Below are 19,621 nucleotides of genomic sequence, written 5' to 3'. Positions count from 1 at the left end.
ATTTGGCGCCAAAAAATTGAATTTTGTTTTATTGCTGAAATGGAAAAGCATGTGATAAACTTTTTTCTGGTACCATTCTCAAACCTGAATGTGACGTCATTATAACATAATAAGCACACAAATTCCCATGCACTTTAGCACAAAGACGCGTCCTTAGTCTGGGAACAAGACACTTCTCGTTCAACGTGCGTGAACGCATAGACCGATTCGCACTAGCAGACTTTTTGCGGTCACTGAATCAGCGGACTGCGCATTTTTCTTCCCAGAAAATGGGCGTAAAGTATTCCTTCTTAAGATTACAAAGCGTTTAGAGTGTGTCAAGTAATAAAATATCAATCAGCAAGAAAACATCTTGCTTTGTCGGAAAGTATTAGGACAGAAAATAATACACTAGCTGCTTAAAGCACAAAAATAAGGTCAAAACATGATTTGCTTTTTCTGGAAAATGTACTTTTTGCATGGAAAGGTGATGCTATGTAGTCCCATACCTGTACATTGGTGAACTGTAGAGTACCTCCTCCCACCAAGTCCAAGCTGGCCTGGTTTCCAGGCAATGTGGCCAGCAGTTGTGACGAGCCACTGGGCGGGTCACCGTTGTTGACGTTGGTAGTGTAGACTTGGATCTGCCAAAGGTTGTTTCCGCTGATGCTGGCAGAGGCCGGGACAGCCGTTGCGGTGAGGTCGAATGTTATGGGATTGACCTGGCCACTGGTCACGGGGAATCCATTGCTGATGCTTGCAAAGATGCTATTGATAGTCACACCTTTGAAATAAATATGAAGCAAAAAATGCACTAAGATAATATCTGGGCCTAATTACACAATAATATGCAATCAATTTCAAATATGAGATGATTCTGATAGAATCAGAATCATCTACATCTGCTTTGTCATTAATCCATAATGACATAAAATATTCATCTCCATTGGCTGTTTGCAAGTTGTGCGATTGATCGATTCTATAAGCACTGGGGAACTAACATTTTATGAAGTATCATTTCTATTGAGAACTTTGGTCTCATCCAATCCCATACAGCGATTTCAGTAGCATATGAAAACTGACAGTAAGAATTCAAGAATAAACTTCTCTGTGAAATGCCCTGTCAGGTTTGTTACTGTACTTGTTTCAAGGACATTATGAATGACAGTAAGCATTGTACAACTTAGTCATTAATTTGTAAAAAAAAAATGGAATATAATGTCCAGAAACAATAATCATTATAACAAACTTAGATTTCATCCAAATGTTTTTTTATCAAAATTCAATTTTTAACACTTTTAGGGCAAAGAAAGTTTTTCTGACATAAATTTATTGTAATAGTTTTAAAACTATTTCCTAACATACTCTTAGTTTAGTTTTTCTATAAATATCTTTTGTTATACTGTTCTAAGTTCCTTATATTAATGGGACCCCTTTCACAGGGTCTGCTTCTTTGGGGTCTTAAACCTGCATATATTTCTTCTCGTCCAGTTGCTGTAAAATGTTGTTTAATTGATTGGTTTGAAATAAACAAGAACTTTGCTCTTAAATACTGCACATTAAAAGACGCGCAGCTCAGCTGCAGACAAACACTAACCATTGCAGTTAATATTCACACAGGATACACTGCTTTGAGGGACTATGACGAAATCCAAGCTGGGGTTCGGACCCTTGGTGAGCTCTGCACAGAAGTATTGGAACTCGCTGCAGTCCACATTGGTCAGGTCGGCATTGGTGCCCACGTTCTGGATCTGTCTCCGCTGTCCTGAGACTGCTGGCACGGACCCCTGGATGCTGGTGAGGGGGACGTTGGTCCTCAGGCTCAGCCGGGGACCTGAACCATCGGGCTGATTGCTGACAAAGGTGTTAATAGACCTGTGGATGATGAAGAAGAGAGAATGACCTTTGATTTTTTGGGTGAACCTAAGATATTTCATCAATATTAAAGTCCCTTGATAAAGTCTCTCATAATAATACAACAATAATAAAAACAATATAATAATAATAGCTAGATTTACACAGCGCCTTTCCAGAGAATACAAAATGCATCTCTCATTTACAACAGCGATACATGCAGCTCGAGCTGCTGCTCCCATGCAGCGCTCTCTCTGTGCATTCAAAATTAATCAAGCCAGGTTCCCATTTACTTTACCAGGGTTGAGTGCAGCACAATGTGGGTTAATTTTTTGCTGAAGGAAAACATGCTAAACTATGTCTGTAATTAGAATCTGAATATTCACCAATATTATTCAGCATCAATATCTTTACTTAACATTACAATTTCTATGTAGCCCTATAACTGCATTATTCTGTCTCTTTACATATATCTGTTTTATATCCGTTTTTTAAATACAATAATAACTTACCCAATAGCATTATTCTCCAGGTTTGGCTCAGTAAGAAACCAATTACCCACTACCAACTTCTCAAATTTGAATTAGTTTATTTATCCCCTTGGAGACTGAAAGAATTTGCTATCACACACGTTTCCATAGACTCCAACTTGCACAAATGCATTCTCGGTCTCTAAAGGATTATTCCAGGATCACATTTTCTAATCCTATGGATTAAGTTAGAGGTCATATATACACCTTGTATAGTCATTTTGACATCTGGCCAGCATGGTTTTTAATGAAATTGTTACATTATTTTTCACGGAATGAAGCCTTTAATGTTCTTTCAATACACACAACATCAAAAGTGAAAAATGTGCAAAATTACATTACATTCTAAGAATTTTTACACTATACAAACTTGACTTGAAGTTATTAGGAGAGGTCGACCATAAATATTTATCATGAAAACAAGGAATTCATACTTTAGTTTTTTTTTTAAATGCAATAAGAATAGTGATAAAGTGATGGTGAGGGGGAAATTCAGCAACAAAAAAGAAAAAAAGGATAATAGATTGGGAAGGCAAGGACTGACCACAAGTTAGTTCCTGTTGCACTTCCACCTGAGGGATCGCTGAAAAATGACAGGCTGAATTGAATGGGGTTTGTTGCACTGTTCTCATCAGGAAGGAATCCAGACAGAAGCGTCAGATCAAGCGTTGTTATATTTACTCCTAGAGAGGGTAAACAGACCAGGGGGTCGTTTCATATAACTTATGATAACAATTTTGCATTTACAGTTTTAAGCTACTGAAATCATTCAATTTGATTGGCTGATGGCAAACTTGTTATAGAAACAATGCATTTGTAATATTATAACAAGTATTATAACAGGAACCAGGGGTCTGTTTCATAATAGACTTGCAACTGTTGTAACTCTGCCATTATGTCAACTCTCATGGAAACCTTGATTATGGTTGGCTGCTGAGCCCTGTTGCCATGGTAGTTGCCATAATGGCAGAGTTACAACAGTTGAAAGTCCTTTATAAAACAGGCCCCTGGTGGGCAATTCATAAAACTGTTACAAATGACTTTACAAACAACTAGTGACCCTTACTTGTGCTGCATGGTATATCCCTATGTAGCTGACTTAACACCTAAGAATATGTTTCAGTAGTTCATAAGGTCTTGCCTAAATTTACAAACAGATTCATGAAATTATCACCTGCTTGTTGCTACAATACGGCACAAATAACACTGAAATTATGTGGATATGGGGATTATGGGGAATTTCTGTTCAGTTCAGAGTGTTTTATATTAAGATTGGATCATGTCGGAATAATATATTTCCAGATTTCGATGGCATCTTACTGGTTGAAAACAGATTAACAGAAATTTAAACACAATTAAATATTATTGATTTTCATGTTTCCATGTTTAACCTATGATATGAGTAACAAACAAACTTTGTTTCCAAACAATTTTAACGGAAGCAGGTTTGGCATGCAGCATTTCTTCCCATTCCCGTCCAAATCTTGGATGTTGACAATGTCTCTCGCAAAGGATGTCATCAAAGAGACTTAATCCTTAATTAGATCTCAAAATAACTTTCCATCAAATATAAGTAACTTTCACATACCTCTACAGTTAGAAGATGAACAGCCGATCAAAGTGCCTCCAAGTAAGAAATTTGGATTTGGGTTCTGCCCTTTGGCGACCCTTACACAGAGATAAGGAAAGTCTGAGCAGGACAAGTTCGCCAAATCCAGGTTAACGCTGACACCTTCGATCGTAGCCTGACCACCTGACACAAGATCAACCCCTGACTGGTCAAAATTCAGGAAGGGGGTGACCCCAGGAGCTGGGGGTGTCCCAAGACCATTGAGAGAGGTACTGGGGTAAATGGTGACCTGCCACAGTCCTGATCCCGTGGCATCGTCTCCCGCTGGGTTGCTGTTCAGCTCAACATCAACGTTGAGGAAATTGAACGCAGTAGCCTGACGCACCACACCAGAGTTGATCAGCAGCCGCACAAACTGCATTATAACACCTAATCAAAATGTGAATATATCAAGACTGGTGTATATTGAGGTAACTGGGGAAAATACATAGGTGAAAAAGTTGCAAATATGTCTTTTTCTCTAAAGAAATAATAACTACCGGTATATTGTAAAAATATAGACCTTGCGTGATGCAATTTTCACACATAGCTTCATTGACATCTCCAAGAACCTTGCCATACCAAAATTTTAGTTTAATAAAGAGATCATGTACTAAAACAAAAATTTAGCAGATCACGTGATGCATTTGAACTATTTCGCAAATCTTCCTTATACTTTTACCCATGTAACAACAGTACTCACCAGTATCACTTATCTGACATTGATCACCCTCCCATCCAAGGGGACATATACATGTGAAAAATGTTTGGAAGTTCTGACAGGTTCCTCCATTAGCACAGGGGTTGCTTGCACAAAGGTTGATTGCTGCAGGTTTATAAAGGTTAAAAGTTAATGGTGAGAGTACAATACACATTTAAGTTCTGACAAGTTTCACCATTAGCACAGGTGTTGCATGCACATTGATTGCTACAGGGGTCAAATTTCAAGGGTTAAAGGTCAGAGTACATTATACAAGTAACAGTCAATGTTTGGAAGTTCTGACATGTTCCTCCATTATCACTGGGGTTGCTTGCACAAAGGATGATTGCTACAAGGGTCAAATATCAAGGGTTAAAGGTCAGAGTACATTATACAAGTAACAGTCAATGTTTGGAAGTTCTGACATGTTCCTCCATTAGCACAGGGGTTGCTTGCACAAAGGTTGATTGCTGCAGGGGTAAAATGTTAAAGGTTAAACATCAGGTACAATATCCAGGTAACTCTGTCAATGTTTGGAAGTTTTGGCAGGTTCCTCATCAGCACAGGGTTTGCTGACACATGCTGGCCAAAGATTAAAGGTCAGAGTGCAATTCACACAAAATTCTGCCTTTTTTTAGAGTACCAAGAATACCAAGAAATCAGGGGGGTGTTTCACAAATATCTAAGTCTGACTTAAATTCCTATTTGCATGCATTACAAATGATATCACAAACTTTAAGCATGACTCAAAGTTACACTTTGTTAAAAAAATACCTGATTTGATAACACAAGTTTTACATAAATTGGTTGAAAATAGCTTCAAATTTGGTAATTATTTGACTTGGGAAGGTCGATTTATGCAGACTTGACTACATTCATCTATAAATGATAGGTAACTCATTAGGGACGGAGGTCAGTGGCTCACTCTATTGAGAATTGTAAGGGTCAAAGGTCATCTATTTAAAACATGTCACGTATGTTATTCTTATTATGAAGTGGTAAAACCACATAGATTTAATTGATATCTAACATTGACAAGATTTGTTAGCATACAAGCCACTGTTGAAAGGTTGGAAAGTGAGGGTATTTAATGAAATAAACATATGATGGACATCACTTAAGAAAAATGCTAAACATTAAAATGTGTTCCTCGGTGCTTTAAAAGAACATTTGATTTTTCAGAAAACATGGAGACAATTTGGCCTAATCAGGTGATAAGTTTGATCAGATTATATAATTCTAAATTCATGATGATTTGAATAATGCAAACTATGAATATTCATTGATTAGATGGAAGAGGACTGCAAAAGCCCTGTGCTTTTTCTCAATTTCTTCATCAATTAAATGACTAAAGGACTTACGGGTTTGACAGAATGTACCAGTCCAACCGGGTGCACAAGTGCATATATAATTCAATCCTGACTCCACGCAAGTGGCTCCATTAACACATAGGTGGTTTTCGCAGGGGTCACGATCTGAAATGTAAATAAAATCAGTCATTTCCCATTGTATATCTCTTTGTTGATGAAGATTGAAACTACAATTGCCCACTTGGAGATACTGATATTATAATGCTATTACCACACTCAAATGCTAAAATAATCTGGTGGAGTTTTTTTTTTCAATTTCAGCTGGGTTTATTTTATCCCTCAGAGAATGTAATACAGTTCATAGAATTTGACCCCCAAAAAGAATAAGAAATTAATAAAATAGAATACAGTGATTCAATAGAAATAAGACCATCATGACATTTACAGATACAGACTGGAGACACATACAGTATATATAGATGAGAATATAAATGGAAAACTATTTAATAGCAGAGCTTTGTAATACATAGTTTTCCTATAAATGACTAAAGTATTATCAATTTGTTTGAAAAAGTCAATATAATGCCGGTCCATGTAAGTATCCCAGCCATAATATTCAATATAATGAAGATATCATGGAGTAATAATCTTTATCTCTTCTCACCGTTACAAGGAACGCTCTTGCAGCTCACTAAAGAGTTGGCCGAGGATCCGGAAAGAGTGTATTCCGGGTTGGAAAATGGGTTTCTACTGAGCCTCACGCAGAAGAACGGGATGTCTGCGCATGCGTAGGGTGTCAGGTCAAAGTTCACCTGCAGATTGTTGAAATTGAGGGAGTTCCCTGCCAGGAGAGTTGTATCGCCAAGCCCCGAGGGCAGGTTCACAGTTTGGAGGAGGCTGGTGGTTCCCTGGCCGCTACCAAGCGTGTTGGCAAAGATTTCCAGCTGCATATCAAAGAGTATATTGGTAAAGCAGTGTTCAGTGTTAATAACTGAAAAGGCGTTTATTTGCGATGGATTTTGATGCAACTTTTATCAGAGCATGACATCAATGATGTCTACATTCATAAGTTGCAGTCATGCCTTACTTGGATGCAAATCAAAATTTACATCTCAGAAAATATGTACCGATCATCCAAACACAAACATATATTACATAAATATGACATCAAATTATTCTGGGAAAATTCTCCATCAGTATACTAATATGTTCATGAAATATTTCTTTTATTTAAATTGGTGATTAGAGAGGAGAAATATTTTTCCTGACTCACTCGGTAGAATTTAAATGTCTGTACCCACCTGCCAGAGGTTTTGCCCAGCGACACTAGCCCCAGAGGCTAGGGAATTGGCCAAGAAGTTAAAATTGAGAAGGTTGTTTGAAGAGCTCGCTTGGAGAGGTTGACTTGACTGAACATTGAAGTCCACATTGTTGATAACAACTCCTGCAAAGACACATGAGGAAATTGTAAAACAAGCTGTTCTTTCAAGACTTGATTATTGAGAATAATCTTCCCATCAACATAGAATTCAGGATTTTCATCATTAGAATTAAAATAATCAAACATTTACTAATTTAGCACTAAATATATACATGAAATCACACTGCTGAGCAATTGTGGGTTTGAAAAATGACAAAATAGAGCAAACTTATTTTTGGTGGTACCGCTTAACTGGGCATCTCAAATTCGGGCTCAAAAATTTGTGTGACTGAGATTCTAAAAACACTATGGACTAGTTTTTCATGTTGATACTGAAAGACAATTTTATCATTACTGACCTTAAATGACTTTTAAACTTGATTTTGTAAGTTACAAAATAAAGTTTGAAGGTCATTTTATAAGGTCAGTAAAAATAACCCCTAATTTATGGCAAAATATTACTGGGACCTCATTGCACTTGTGACACAGGATTTCTTAGGATATACAAACTTATGCTTTCAAAATTATGAAAAAACTAAACCTTAGGTTAAGAATTAAACGTTTACAATGTTGCCACCATCATTGGAAGACAGTGCCAATGTCACACATTTGCAACACATGCTAGATACAGAGCTGCCAACCTGAACAAGAACATTTCAGTATTTTCAAGGCTGGAAATCAGTATTTTGGTGAGGAAATAAGTATTTTCACAGGAATGCCATAGGACAACACATAAATAGCAACTTAAGAAATCAGTATTTGGAGTGAAACCATCAGTATTCTTCTCTATTTTCAGTACTAAATATGGAAAATCAGTACTACTTGGCAGCTCTGTAGATAAAGACTATACGTTATGGGTTAATCTGACGATCAAGCTTGCCTTGGCATTGGACTGGAGCACATGACGTCAGCACACTATCATCAAGTCCAGGAGCTGGTGAAAGCGTGAAAGTAGGGTTTGACAGTGGGTTCCTTGAGAGAACGGCACATACGAAATGGTTGTTCCTGCAGAGAGCGGAATTCAAATTCAGTGTCCCAGAGACACCGCTCAGAGTGGTCGGACTTCCTGGTGTAAAGATGTCCATCCCGGCTTGAAAGTCTGTCAATTCAACCTATTATGAAGAAAAAAAACATATATTTTCTTCTAAATATCAACAAAACAAAAAAGATTTGGACCATCTCTACCATCTTCGCATAACTAACATTACTCAGAATTTTCTAAATTGTAGGCGAATCAAGCTATTAGTTGAATAACAACATAAAACAAAGAATCTTTTGGAAAATTGGAGGATTAAATGTTCTCTTAAAGCTAAATGATATTAGTTGCAGTAAAACACTAATTTCGTGAGAAAGTCTGTAAAACCAAGGTTAAGTATCGTGGATCTAGATCTGGTACAGTTACATAAGCTGAACTTTGTGAAATCATAAAATCTAAACTGAAATACAATCACACTGAAGATGGCCAACACAGACAGGCACACGTAGGACAGTGTATTATTATTGCCTTGAATGTCGGCCCGACGCTTGACCATAATCCTGTGCTTATTTGCTGATTTCTCAGCAATTACACAATTTCTTCCAGAATCCTGTGGCACTTATGTTTTATTTATGCAAACAGACACTTTGGTGGTCATTTCATTGGATTCTGTACGAACTCATTTTGATATCGTTACCACAACTGGCATTTACCTTTAAACAAAGTAAAACTTTTGGAAAATTGGAGGATTAAATGTTCTCTTAATATAAAAATTTTGAAAATAAATAGCATGAATCTACTGCATTGTGGGTCCCTATAATCATATCTCATTCACACTTATTTGTCTTTGCTTTGATGTTGTTTTTTTTCATCAAATCCTTTAAGAAATACCATAAAAATTTGAGAACTGCCTGGATAGGTTGACAATGACGAGAAAACCTACCAAGGATGTGGGGGAAAGACCACTGTTTATTACATCACTCGTGCTGTAATAAATTCTGACTTCCCAAAGGGCATCCCCGATGACTCTTCCTCCTTCAGGATGAGTGTTTATTCCAAGGTTAAAGGTCACCTGATGTGCGTTATCTCGTTCGATGATGGGGTTGCCATTGCTAAGAGAAATGGAGGTGCTCGTCACTTCCACACCTGGGTAGTGCAAGAGAAAGAATCACACATTGCCATTCGAATGCAGGATATTGCAACAAAACGTTTCGAGGGATATTACATCAGCTTAAAGCTGTTTTGTACACAATCTAAAATAATGAAAAATGACATTTACAACATGCAAAAAGAGATAGATGAGAGGGATTGTGATCATTGTGGATTGTACAAAGACATTTAAGGAAACAATATACAAATAGCGAATAGGCATAAGTGCGATGGTGCGAGATTTCGCATGAGGTGAAAGAAAGATGCTCTATTCAACGAGGCGTTAGCCGAGTTGAATAGAGCGTTTCTTTCTTTCACCGAATGCGAAATCTCGCACCATCGCACGAATAAGAATATTCGCTATTGGTGTTGTACAACGCCTCGGAATCCAGCGAAAATATGAAAAAAGAAGGGTTTTTCCCTCCAGTAATCTATGAAAAGGGAGCAAAAATATTGAAAGCGAAAAGCGAAATCCCACAAGCCGGGCCCACAAGCGCACATGATCTTGGACAGCATTGCGCATTTAGCCAGCGGGTTGTACGCGCATTGTCATCTTATTCAATGAAATCGCATTGTGACGTCACCTCCTAAAGCCGTGCAATGGTACATTTTGGATGGTACGTCTTGTGTGCAACGGTACGAATGTGTGACATTCAGCCTCCCATTTGATCGCGTACAACAAGCTAAGTAGGCGTTGTACAACAAAGGATATGAATGTCAAAAACATCATTTCTGCAACTATTGTGTCTCTTCCCAAGTTCTAATTCTCCATTGCCTACGTTGACTACAAAATGAGGAGTCGGGAAAGCTGCTATAAAATACTGCCTACAGTGAAAAAGCCTTGGACTTCATTTACGTTGGTTTATCTATACCTGGGTATTAATCATAGATAGCACAAACATTGGACCAATGTCTTATTGTAGGCTCCATACATTGAGTTTCCTTGCACTTACACAATTAAAACATAGATCTGTTAAATTTGTTATTGCATGATTGCAATAAGTTTCATGTACATGCTCTGTTATTGTTTTTGTAATGTATTTTAGTCATTGTATTCCAGGGCCTCTAAGTACAACAGTGTTAGACCCACTGATAGGGTCACCCTGGTAAAACAAGACGTAATAAATCAATAAATAAAATAAATAACTTTTGCATCTTAGTGTCAAACAAGTACCTCTGCAGGTTATCTGCTGGCATGCGATCTCCGGCGGCTGAGACAAGAAGAAATCTGGGCTAGGGTTGTTGTGCTTTTCAACCAGGGCGCAGAAGTAAGGAATCTCAGCACATCTGACGCCCGAGTTCAGATTCCACCGCGTGCTGATTCCTTGCAGGACAGTATCTTGCCCAAGTACCACGTCTGCCCCGGCTTGTTGTTGATTCAGAACCACCACGGTTTCACCAACCCTTGGTCCCAATCCATTACTGTTAGCACTGCCAAAGATGGTTACGTTCCACAAGTTGGAGCCGGACACACTTCCTGCCGATGCCCTTGGAGACATGTTTATGTCGAAGCCGATATTAGGGGAAAGATATCCTTCACGCAAGGTATCCCCTGATGTGATTGTCAAGCGAGTAAAGATGATTTCCACTCCTGCAATGAATGATGGGAAAGAAGCTTTGCAACTTGAGCATAATCCACAAGAACAAAGTATTTCTGTGAGTACCCAAGTGAATTGGAATAAGTCATCTCCCAATCTTTAACAACTCATCAGTATAGAGGTGTTGAAGTTAAACCTGAAAAGAGCAACTTTCAATACGACACTAGTTATACTTCAAACCATTTAACACATGCTTCAACTACCTGATCCAGTAACACTAACTGCGGTAATAATAATAGTAATTACAATAATGATAATAATAACAACAAAAACAACAATAATGATACTAATATTAATAATAAAGCTAAATTTATCCAGGGAAAACCACTTCAGTTCCAAAAACTGTTCTAACAGCGGGCCCTGTTTAAAATCTAAAACTTGGCTGCCTATAGGCACTCATGCAGTCTAGTACGGTAATTTCTTCCAACCAGGTTTTGGACTTTCCATAATTTTAGCATAGAGTTAACCATGGTCTCAGTTAAACCTGACTTTAGAATACTGTATCTGACATGGCTAGATCCACTACTGGATCAATGTCTTGAAATACAACAATTTAAGCAAACCATGACTACAAGTTTATCAAAATATCAGTAAATATCTCTTAAAAGTAGGGTTATTTTCTATTACATACCCACGCATGAGAGGGGGGCACAGCCAAGTAGTGACTGATCAGTAGGATCACCGGCAATTGTGAAATCCACACTCGGATTTTCACCACGTCCAATCGTTGCACACAGGTAGGCCATCTGCGAGCACGTCACCTGGTTCGTGTTAAAATCTCCCCGGATGTTGCCAATCACCGCCAGAGACGGTGGAATCCACGGAACGCTGCTCTGCTCTGAGTTGAGGTCCACCACGTTACCTACCACATTCAGTCGTGGCCCAGCTCCAGTAGGGCTACCGCTTAGGAACGTGTTGACCTGCCACAGCCCAGTTCCAAAAACGTTCCCAATGGACCGCGATGAGGGGGTTAACTGGAGGTTGAACTGGACTGTTTGGAGTGATCTTCCTTCAATAACCTGAGCACCAGAAGCCAATACAGGAAGTGTACTTTGCACCAGAACCACCACTGTGATGAAAAATAATGGATAGATGTCATCTTCATTCAAAATTGATCAATGAATAACGATATGACACATTCAATGTAAAAAGCGCTTAATACATTATTTCTAAGCAGTGCATACTATTTCCATGGCTTCAGCACGGCTACACTTATCAGACACTTCAGCAAGGAATTTCTTCGTACCAGGTACCATGGAGCTTTGAAGCTCCTTGCAGGAACCCACTGACTACACCAGGGTGGAGAGTGGCAAATGCAGATAAACTCCTTGCCAAATGATGCAAGTGCCGTGGTGAGACTTGAATTCTGGACCTTGTGATTCAAAGTCCAGAGACTAAATCCACTGAGCCACAACACCTCTAAATGACACAGGAAGAAATGTTAACGATAAACCTAGGACTTCCATTGGCAAGGTATGAAATTTGTAGACACTGCCAAAGGGACAACCTTACTCTGTTTCAAGTCTTGAATGTTATTTATTGATACTGTTTTGTACATTATTCAATAATGTATTAGTTAATGTATTAATTAATACATTATCAAACTATATAGGCCTATACAAAGCAATGACAACTTAACATTCAAAACTTGAAAAAAGTAAGGATCTATTAAGTCGTAGTAAGAATTAACATATACTTGATGAAAATCAGGGAAACTTTGAAACAACAAAACGTTTTCACAACATAGCTGATTTTTGATCAATCCCAAAGAATATATTTGATCTAGTGACCTTAGAGAAATTTTCAGATTGAACTCATCTGAAAGTAAATCCCAATTCACGAAATATGCTGGCGGTGTGAAATTTATGATTCTACTTGAATCCAGAAATTTATTTGATTTTATGATTGTAAATCCTTTGAACTCAGTTTTACATACATGAAATATTTATAGTGCTTTTTCATGAACACGCTCAAAGCACTGTACAATAATATAACAAAAAGTAAATTCTACTCTCCAAGTGCTCACAAAATATTATTGAGAAAACAAAAATGTTTTTTAGCTTATTTTTTAATACTTGTAATGAAGAGCACAAATGGATATTGATAGGGAGACTATTCCAGATACTGGGGCCAGTGAAGCTTATACATTGCTGACCTTTCTCAGAGTTCATAAAAATCAGGAAAACTTTTAAACAAGAAAGTGTTTTCACATCAGTTGCTTTCCAATTTATTCCAATGAATATATGTTGATCTACAGAACTTGGCATGATTCATGTCATTTCAATTGTTGCCTTTGCCATTTAGAAAGATTGGTATGAGTTTATGATTAAAATGCTTTTAACAGAAAGCTTATTGATATTTTCCCATATTATCTGGTACAAATTATTTTAAAAGTAGTAAATAAATTACCTTGGTTGCAATATGTTCCACTGTACTGAATTGGGCATTCGCAGGTATATCGAAGCCCATCTGGTCGACAGGTGGCGCCGTTTGCACATAAGTTCTGGAAGCAGGGGTCAGATTCTGCAATGATTTGAAGATTTCAAAAAGGATTCAAGAAGATTTCAAGGATATAAGATTTTGGGAATCTATTCAATTTCACACAAACAAATTACATTTTTTATGTGGAGGAAAATGAGGTAAGATGAGCCTGTGGATGAGTTGAGACACAAGAGAAACTAGACCAATATAAAATGACTGCTTCACAGCTGAATGCATTCCTGGCAGCCGCGACAAATACTTCTTTGCACACCACCCACCGCCGTCGGCATTGAGAGAAAATGCGTTTACGGCAAGCCACACTGACATATCACATTTAAACATTTTTTTGGGGGGAGGGGGTTATTCCATTCGATTGCAGTCTGATGCATTTTATCTGGGATGGCGCCAAGTCATTTGTTAAATATGGGGGCTAGTTGTCATCAATGCCAGGTCATCTTGCACGGCAAGACGACCAAAAGCGGAAGTCATTTCAACTTCTCCGGGTAATAGGCCCAATAGGCCAAAAAATTTTGGAAGGTTTTCTTTAATTCTCCCTCTGTCTTTTCCCCACCCAGTTGTTTTTTTTTTCCAGTTATAAACTTGAAATATTGAAATGGGTAGAAATCTCTCTGACCCCTCATGCTTTCTCATTAGATAATCAACATGAAAACAAATTAATAAAAAAAAAATCATGTATGGTAAAAAACATGTTCGTAACATTCAGCAAAAAAAAATTATACAAAACTAAACTTGAAATGATTAATGAAAAAAAAAATCTGCAGTAACAAATTTATAGCTAATTGAATAAGGCCTAAAGCTTACGAACCCATCACAGTCATTACAATATTAATGAAGTTCATTAAAGCTATAAAAGATAAGATTATGGAAAGTCTGTTATCGGCCCCTACATATGACATGTTAAAGCAAATAGTCGACTCCTCAACTTTAAAATGTTGAACATATATATTTTTATATTCTTATATAAACTTCCATATAAGTTATCAGATATGACCAACGTTTATGATCGTTGTCATTTTTAGCATTGTTTCTGTATATAGTATTTTTTCCATTGCAGTTGATTTTACACATTTTTCTATTGCAAAGCACTACTTTACCCACTTGGACATGGTTGCAGCAATTTTCATATTTTTCTTGTCTTCGGTCATGCAAAAGTATGTTTACACTCTAAACACTCACATTTGTATTTCTTGCATTATATCTGACAAATAAAACAAATAAATTAGATTTTTCACACACAGCCTCTCATATTTTCCTTTTTAGTCTCATAAAATCAGACATGCTGATTTTGTTTACTCCATTCAAACCCTATTTTTACCTCAACAAATAACATTTAACACATAATTTTCAAAATTATCATTTTAAATAAGTAATCTATAAAAAATCAGAATATTGAACAATTACATTGTCGAAATTACTTAATTCAATTTTTATGTTGGACAAGGGTCTCTTTTGTTGAAATATCAATAAGGGAAATAATGAAACATTTTATTTCATCCAGTTATGTTTGTGAATCTTATTTTCTTTTTCTCATTTTACCTCATAAAGTAAGCTCCATACATCAATTCTACAATCAGTAATAAATTAAACATCATTTGATCTCCATTTATTGAAATATAGGATTTTATGATAAGTCGTCATTCCGAAATAAAAGGTTCGAGTGGCGATGAAGACTTAATATTTTACCGATTCTATCAATATCAAACGATGTCGCAGACTTGGAAGACAAATTTGCCTTTGTGAAATGGAAAGCGCTGATTGGTCCTAGGACGACCCTCCGTATCACTCATCTCGTCGTGCAACAGACCTCTGGTCTACAACTAGAAGCATCCCAGCTTTGAACATTGGCGGCGGAGCAGAGGATTATCTTTTGTGTTTGGGGGGACGCAACAATAGCCGTCCCCCCAAACACAAAAGATAATCCTCTGCTCTGCCGCCAATGGCTGTGAATTAGTATGCTGATATTATCTACCATGTGGAAACCTAGTTAGTGCAATTACGTGTCAGGTGAGTATTTGTTGTTGTCACTGTTTCGTACCGTCAGAAACCCATTCGTGTATTCATCAGTCTCAATCATTGCCAGTGTCGTCTTGTCATAAGTTAGTTTAACCCACTCATTCAATGAACAAGGTTATGATATAACCAACCACTCGACCATCGTACATCTTGTGTCATTGCATCACAGAATAGTCTAGATCATGATTAGGCTATCTAGAAGTTGTGTGTTGTGGACGCTGGCAGAAGTGGTGTCGCAGCACATGAAATCCTTTGCCAAACGCAGTTCATTGTGCGGGGTTAGTATACTAATACTAAACTCACACTAGTGTGAGTGATCTAGATCACACGAATAACTAGCTACAGCGCGCCGCGCCCTGTATGGGCGTAACGTTAGGCCGAGATCACTCATTCCACTCATTCAATGAACAAGGTTATGATATAACAACTTAGATGTTTATGTACGGGACCACAATCATTCAATTCCACTTTCATTGCACATTTGTTTGAAGATTTCCCTTAACATAACGAGGCAAGTTATGAAAAATAAAATATCTACGAGGAAATTGTAAATCTACGTACTGATATCACCACTTTCCTACTTTCCTTCATCATAGTCGGACGTTTTACAAACACGAATTTTGAGCACGACCCACACGCAGCAGCCTACTAAATTGCGATGTTCAGATTTTAGAGATTTTTCAGCATGCGCGCGCACGTAGCTTTTCTGCGCATGCTCAGTGCTTAAGCCGCGTTGGAAACTTTAGTCCAATCAGCAGTTTGATAAATTATGAAAAGTTTCGTGCACGAGGGACGGTGGGAGGTTTTTTTTAATTGGAATCACTCTCCACTCCGTAACAAATTTACAAAATTATCAATATTGAAATGAAGAAAAGCATAAAAACAGGCATAAAATGAATGGATAGATATAGATAGTATTCAATAAATGTAACTTATACTTACGGATGCCGTAGGATATGTTGAACCCTTTGCTTAGTATGTTATGATCGGATTCCCACAACAGAGTCACTTGGTTGACCCCAATCGCCTGTATAACTCCGAGTTGATTAGTATTATTGCCGTTGAACTCTCTGTCAATGTCAAGTATATCAAAATCTGGACCAGCAGTGTAGTAGAGCGCGTCCTTATGAGGTTCACTATTAAAATAGTGCACAGTCAAGGTGATGGTCGTAGCTGTTGGTATCCTCACAGAGTACGCGCACGCTTCGTTTGTCCCCGCCTCACTCGGCCAATTCGGAGAGGTTATGACACCAGAAGTGCCGAAGAACACCCGACTGCATGGGCTAAACTCGTACTTCGAGTGGATAAGTCTAAAGTATTCTAAAATGAGATAAAAGTGTCATATCAAAATGCATGATAAATCATGTCGAATGTAACATTTTTATCAGTCAGTAACATTTATTGTAACGAGATAATTAATAAGAAATTCTCCCATACCGGGGCTGTGGTCACCTTAATGATTCATTTTCAATTCAAAGAAAAAATTACAAAGAGTGTAGAAGAACAAAAGGAGCATAATTATGCAAAATAGTCAGTTTTTGTCGCAAACTACCACACCTTCATTTTTACCATGAAAAATAGATAAAAATGGTCCCCTTATTAATGATGGATGAAATTGAAATTGAAAAGGTTTAATTATTATTGCACATTCGTAGCCGAAAGGCTAAATTGAGTACAGTTTACAGGTATATAGGCTATCATATGGCAGTACAACTGAATATGATAATCATAATGTATATTTTGATAGTAAAATATAGTTTGTTCCTGACAAAATCCAGCTTTTTTTCAGCTGGCAGATGCAATCTCAAATCAACCACCATTTACTCTCGTCTTTTCCTCTCAATTGATATCTTAGTTAAGATAAAAACCACTTGGTGTATTACATCACTTTATTCACAGACACAAATAATAATTTTTTTTTTAATCAAATCAATGATAAAACAATCAGAGCAGGACACATTGTTTTGGCAATATTGATTTGATGCAAAACGATGAATCATGCACTGCAAGAACTCCGGTGTTAATTTAACACCTTGTTTCTATACCGGAAAACACCAGAGAGGTGTTAAAACAACACCGATTTGACGTTAGGCTAACACAAGATATAGGCATCAATGCAACATCCAAAAGTGATAAAACAATATATATATATTAATGATTACATACGTTCCGCGTTTTGATCACAATGTCTACCAATCCACTCTACCGAACACAGGCATACGTATCCGGGATCCAGGATAGCTTCTTGGCATTGTGCTCCATTATTGCACGGGTTGTTTTGACATGCTGCTAAAAAGGAATGAATAAAGATAGTTTCGGTAATTTTAACTATTATGACAAGGGAAACGTCACCGGTTATTTTCGTTATTGGAGGTTTGCTGGTATCAAACAATGGTGATGGTGACGATGATGAGAATGATGAGGATGATGATGAGGTTGATGATGATGACGGTGATGATGATGATGATGGTGGTGATGATGTTGAGGAGGAGGAAGAGGAGGAGGAGGAGGATGACGATGATGATGATGATGATGATGAAGATGGTGATGATGATGGTGGGGGTGATAATGATGAGGAGGAGGAGGATGACGATGATGATGATGATGAAGATGGTGATGATGATGATGATGATGATGGTGGTGGTGGTGGTGATAATGATGAGGAGGAGGAGGAGGATGACGATGATGATGATGATGATGACGACCGTGATGGAGATGATGATGATGATGATGGTGATAATAATGATGATAATGATGATAGTGATGATGAGGAGGAGAAGGATGCTGATAACTTTTCCCTTGGTCGCTGACATGTTCATTATTGAAATTTTACATAATTCAAATTAAATTCTTCTAAATCATATAGCAGAAATTTATCGTCAAGGCATACAATGTTAAAAACAAAACTAGCTCAGATGGATGCGACTGTTAATTAGTCATAATAATATTTGGTAAGAACAAATTATTTGAATACTGTTAGATATGACGAGACATATCAGTTACAAAATGCACTTACTACACCACCAAGCTGACTATCAATTTAGTCACCTTGACTAGTTAGTTTGTAGATTCATTTTAATGTTTGACCATGCACCTACCTTGCGCATGTATCAGTGTAACACATGCTAAAAGAACGCCAAGAACAGAAAGAAGTCGCACCAGATGGTCCATCGTGTTTCTGTTGAAAGAAAATGCATAAAAGAATAAAATAGGATGAAATTAATTTTGATCAGTTTTTAAAAGCTATTTTGATTATGTATACATAGATGTCTAGATATTTTCCAGTGATTGGTTTATGCATTGAATTGGGTGGATGTTAGTTACACAATATAAATAAAATTTATCAACAATCTGTGTAAACTTTATACAATCTGATTTCCTGTATGAATGTTGGATAGTATCACCTAGTTTTCTTATTTTAAAAAAGCGTCTTAAAAAACATAAATATCCCCCTTTTTAACAAAAAAGGGGATTATTAAATACAAATTTTGGCGAGCGTTTCATTTATTTATTTTTATTTTATTTCATTTCCATGTGCACATACTCATAACAATAGTCGAATTCATTACATTGAAAATAATCATCATACAACACCCAATACACAATATATCAAATAAAAAAAGAGGAAAAACACCGGCTAATGCCTGGGGATTATCAAAAGAAATCAAGTTTCTGTTAAAAGACTCTCCTCATTAGCTGGTGCTAAAACATTTTTGTCCGACAAGTTGTCAGATTTAGACAAATTTCATTGATTCTGATTGGTTGAGAAGCACTGTTACTACGGTAAATGTCGGATAAAACGGGAGGTGTTCATGGAAGGACTTGTATCACCACAAGAAAAACCAGAAAGAGACAATTTGAGGGTATTTTATAGTCCATCAAAGGGAAAGTTGTTCATCAGTGACATCACACATCTCCATAGCATTAGTAAATGCAATATTCAAATGCTCATAACTTTCTCATTATTGGTCCGATTTTGGT

The 19,621-nt window shown here is 37.2% G+C and overlaps 1 protein-coding gene across 1 annotated transcript in view; it reads right to left on the bottom strand.

Moving 5' to 3' along the window:
• Positions 1–19,621, bottom strand: part of LOC121432164 — a 59,983-nt gene that overhangs the window by 21,609 nt on the left and 18,753 nt on the right. Inside the window, exons 2-17 of the mRNA XM_041630019.1 lie at positions 18,739–18,818; positions 17,807–17,929; positions 16,583–16,960; positions 13,535–13,648; positions 11,757–12,194; positions 10,702–11,118; positions 9,322–9,524; positions 8,283–8,514; positions 7,284–7,426; positions 6,647–6,926; positions 6,034–6,147; positions 4,676–4,798; positions 3,952–4,362; positions 2,908–3,046; positions 1,577–1,854; positions 489–763 (exon numbers count right to left, since the gene is read on the bottom strand). Of these exons, the coding sequence (XP_041485953.1) occupies positions 489–763; positions 1,577–1,854; positions 2,908–3,046; positions 3,952–4,362; positions 4,676–4,798; positions 6,034–6,147; positions 6,647–6,926; positions 7,284–7,426; positions 8,283–8,514; positions 9,322–9,524; positions 10,702–11,118; positions 11,757–12,194; positions 13,535–13,648; positions 16,583–16,960; positions 17,807–17,929; positions 18,739–18,811 (3,741 nt within the window). The 5' untranslated portion in view covers positions 18,812–18,818. The remainder of the gene's footprint in view (positions 1–488; positions 764–1,576; positions 1,855–2,907; positions 3,047–3,951; positions 4,363–4,675; positions 4,799–6,033; positions 6,148–6,646; positions 6,927–7,283; positions 7,427–8,282; positions 8,515–9,321; positions 9,525–10,701; positions 11,119–11,756; positions 12,195–13,534; positions 13,649–16,582; positions 16,961–17,806; positions 17,930–18,738; positions 18,819–19,621) is intronic.

The sequence above is a fragment of the Lytechinus variegatus genome, chromosome 18 (genome assembly GCF_018143015.1).
Source record: "Lytechinus variegatus isolate NC3 chromosome 18, Lvar_3.0, whole genome shotgun sequence".
NCBI classification, from domain to species: domain Eukaryota; kingdom Metazoa; phylum Echinodermata; class Echinoidea; order Temnopleuroida; family Toxopneustidae; genus Lytechinus; species Lytechinus variegatus.
The sequence above is the reverse complement of the archived record's forward strand: the minus strand, read 5'-3'. Positions and strand labels throughout refer to the sequence as shown.